This window comes from Octopus bimaculoides, chromosome 14 (assembly GCF_001194135.2).
Source record: "Octopus bimaculoides isolate UCB-OBI-ISO-001 chromosome 14, ASM119413v2, whole genome shotgun sequence".
In the NCBI taxonomy this organism is placed as follows: domain Eukaryota; kingdom Metazoa; phylum Mollusca; class Cephalopoda; order Octopoda; family Octopodidae; genus Octopus; species Octopus bimaculoides.
This window is the reverse complement of record NC_068994.1, coordinates 14,323,293-14,326,581: the sequence shown is the minus strand read 5'-3', so window position 1 is coordinate 14,326,581 and position 3,289 is coordinate 14,323,293. Positions and strand designations below refer to the sequence as shown.

The 3,289-nt window shown below is 36.6% G+C and overlaps 1 protein-coding gene across 1 annotated transcript; it reads left to right on the top strand.

Moving 5' to 3' along the window:
* Window positions 1-6: 6 nt before the first annotated feature.
* Window positions 7-2,157, top strand: LOC106875588 (aldehyde dehydrogenase family 3 member A2). Its single transcript, XM_014923803.2, has one exon. It carries the CDS (start codon window positions 107-109, stop codon window positions 1,592-1,594), a length of 1,488 nt encoding a protein of 495 aa, XP_014779289.1. The 5' UTR covers window positions 7-106; the 3' UTR covers window positions 1,595-2,157.
* Window positions 2,158-3,289: the final 1,132 nt, after the last annotated feature.

Genomic DNA, 3,289 nt, shown 5'->3' with positions numbered 1-3,289 from the left:
GGGGGGGGGGGGGGCGACATCGTCACAGATATATAACAAACATCCACTCTGAACACTCCGTTCTGTTCAGTGTTCTCTTGAGGTAATAAGTCACACCTTCGGCAACATGTCAGCTGCTCCAGTTGTTGCAGGTTTACGGAAATCATTCCAACAAGGAATAACTAAACCGTATGAATGGCGTCGCAGTCAACTACTAGCTTTGCTGAAACTGATTGATGAAAACTACTCTGATATAACAGCTGCCCTAAAAGATGATTTGAATAAGTCAGAGTTCGAGAGCCGGTTGATGGAAGTGGATACCACCAGAAACGAAATCGTCTACCACCTGAATAACCTATCTGAATGGATGAAACCGACCCATGTCAAGAAAACTTTAATTAACAGTTTGGATACTTGCATGATAAAACCTGAACCGTACGGGGTAGCTCTCGTTTTGGGCGCCTGGAACTATCCTTTGTACATCGCTATAACGCCAGTGATAGGGGCCATCTCAGCTGGAAATTGTGTCCTCCTCAAACCCTCAGAAATATCAGAGTGTACGTCGAACCTGCTGAGTAAGTTGATACCTAATTATTTGGACGATCGTTGCATAAAAGTGATGATGGGCGGTATCCCAGAAACAACGGAGTTACTCAAAGAATGTTTTGATTACATTTTCTATACAGGTAGCACATCAGTCGGTAAGATCATCATGAGTGCTGCCGCCACACATTTGACCCCTGTCACTCTGGAATTAGGTGGTAAGAGCCCTGTTTATGTTGATAAAACCTGTGACATACCTACTGTTGCCAATCGAATCATGTGGGGCAAATGTGCGAATTCTGGACAAACCTGTATTGCTCCTGACTTCGTTATATGTTCTCCCGATTTGCAGCAAAGCCTTGTGGAAGCACTGAAAAATAGTGTAACGAAGTTTTTTGGCACCGATGTTTCTAAATCAGAGCATTACTGTCGCATTATTAACAACCAACACTTTCTTCGTTTAAAAAAGCTACTTGAGGGCCAAAAACCTGCCTTTGGGGGTGATATGAACGAAGCAGATAAATTCATAGCACCAACAGTTTTGACGGACATAAAACCCACTGACCAGGTCATGGAGAGCGAAATATTCGGTCCCATTTTACCCATTCTACCCATGGAAAACGTTCAAGCAGCTATCGATTATATAAACAGCAGGCCCAAACCACTTGCTCTCTATATATTTTCTAATGATAGCAAAGTGGTGAACAAATTCCTTTCGGAAACTTCGAGTGGTGGCGTTTGTGTTAACGATACCTTGATGCATATAGCCTTGGAGACCCTACCTTTTGGTGGGGTGGGTAAAAGTGGTATGGGCGCCTACCACGGCAAATTCTCATTCGATACGTTCTCTCACATGAAATCAATCATGTGGAAATCTCAAGCCTTAGAATCCATCAATGACCTCCGTTATCCTCCGTATACTGAGAAAAACATGGCCTGGCTGAGAAGACTATCAAAAAAATCTGTTAAAAGTAAGTCTTGGCTGCCGTTCTCTCTACTTGGATTGGTGCTGTTTAGTGCTGTTTTGCTTGTTATGACGAATAAGGACCACATTATGACCAAGTTCCAATAATACAACAAAAGAAATCCCATGGAATTTATTTTCTGTTTAGGAAATTATTACTGCAATATTCCCTATCTCCCAGTTAATTTAGTAACACTGGCTCAGGCGACAGCAATATATTTACATTTTTCATCTAAACTAGATGAGGAAATAGTATATTCAGACTTTCAGTTTGTTTATGTAGTTTCTTGTAATGGATAAGTGAGGCGAGCAGATGATTCTGGAAAGAAAGACAATTCATTAAGTAGCAAGTAGCTAACTTTCTCAAACTTTTTTTCTGTATTTTGTTAATTTCTTAAGTTTTCTTTCATAATTAATGCCTTTGCGAAAGGCATGTCTCATATAAGGATTAGTTTTCTATTATTAAGCATAAGCTTTCATACACAGACATACTACACATACATACATATGTATGTTATTTCAACTTTAATTAAAGACACACAAAGCAGCAATGGTTAAAATAAAGCTGTGTACATTTATATTGAACTTCTTTCTGTCTACTCTTTTCTGTTCCACACTCACAAAAATTTAAAAGCCCCAAAAAACAAAACAATAAAATGATATTTTTTCTTTATTTTGTCTGTCAATTATTTCCAGGAATACATAGACATGTATAACTTGGGTAAGTTTGTAATTTTAACATTTTCCATTCTCTTTACATACGTTCAACGATCTTTTTTTTCTTATTTTAATTCTTAAGGCAGAGTTTCGTAATGAAGAATTGAATTCTTAAATTTTCTTTTTCTCATGGTTAAAGCATTCGGGGGTAAAAAGAAAAGGAGAATAATGAAGTTTGCAATTTGTTTTATATTTCAAAGCAACATAAAATGAGAGGGGCTGAGTGAAATTTAAATTTTAGAATTTTATTTACATATTTTACGAATTGTAATCTCCGATGTTTAAACTTAATGACTAAATTTAAAAAAAAGGTTTAGTTGCTTATTTCGAAACTCTGCCACACTTCGTAACCTTTAACCTTTATTTGACCCGATGAATTTTTTTTTAATTCTTGTTACCTTCTTTAACTTTATACACACGTTCGAAAAACTGCCGAGCTTTGGTTACCAAAAAAAAAAATATTACCAAAATGTTACCGAGCTTTGATTACCAAAGAAAAAAAAAGTTAAGCGACACAGTTTTTATTATCAGTTTTTCTTATGAAGAGGACTACGTTAAATCATTCTTGGTGATTGAACTGAACAGAAAATAAAATTTTACAACAGATAGTAAAAAATAAAGAAAGTAAATGGAAAAGATGCAATAAACTTAGTTCTTTGTATATTCACTGCTACAAGAACGTAAATAGACATTTTAAACGTGATTGAAATAAAATGTACTATATGTGGAAGAAAGAAAGATACACAATTCGTTTGTGATTAGCGAAAGTGATAAAAAGTTGTTGGATGCTAAATTTACTCCTGTACTTGTCCAAGATTTGGATTGTCCGCGTTTAGCTGTTATTTCTAGCATATCAAGTTTCGTGGTGGGGAATCCACATGTGATCCTTTATCTGTTTCAATATAAATTGAAGACGTTCATTTTCACATCTAAGTTGCGAGAAGGCTACTCGTACGACCTGGACATGTAGAACACAATGTCAAATATAAAAATCCCCCCCCCCCGGGGGGGATCGAAATCGCAAAAAATTATTTTTAGGGGGAATCGCATGACCGGGATATATAGAACACATTATCGAAAACGAAA

Bases quoted from the DNA above. Each gene is read 5' to 3' on its own strand.
- LOC106875588 (XM_014923803.2), top strand. From the start codon at position 107: ATGTCAGCTGCTCCAGTTGTTGCAGGTTTACGGAAATCATTCCAACAA.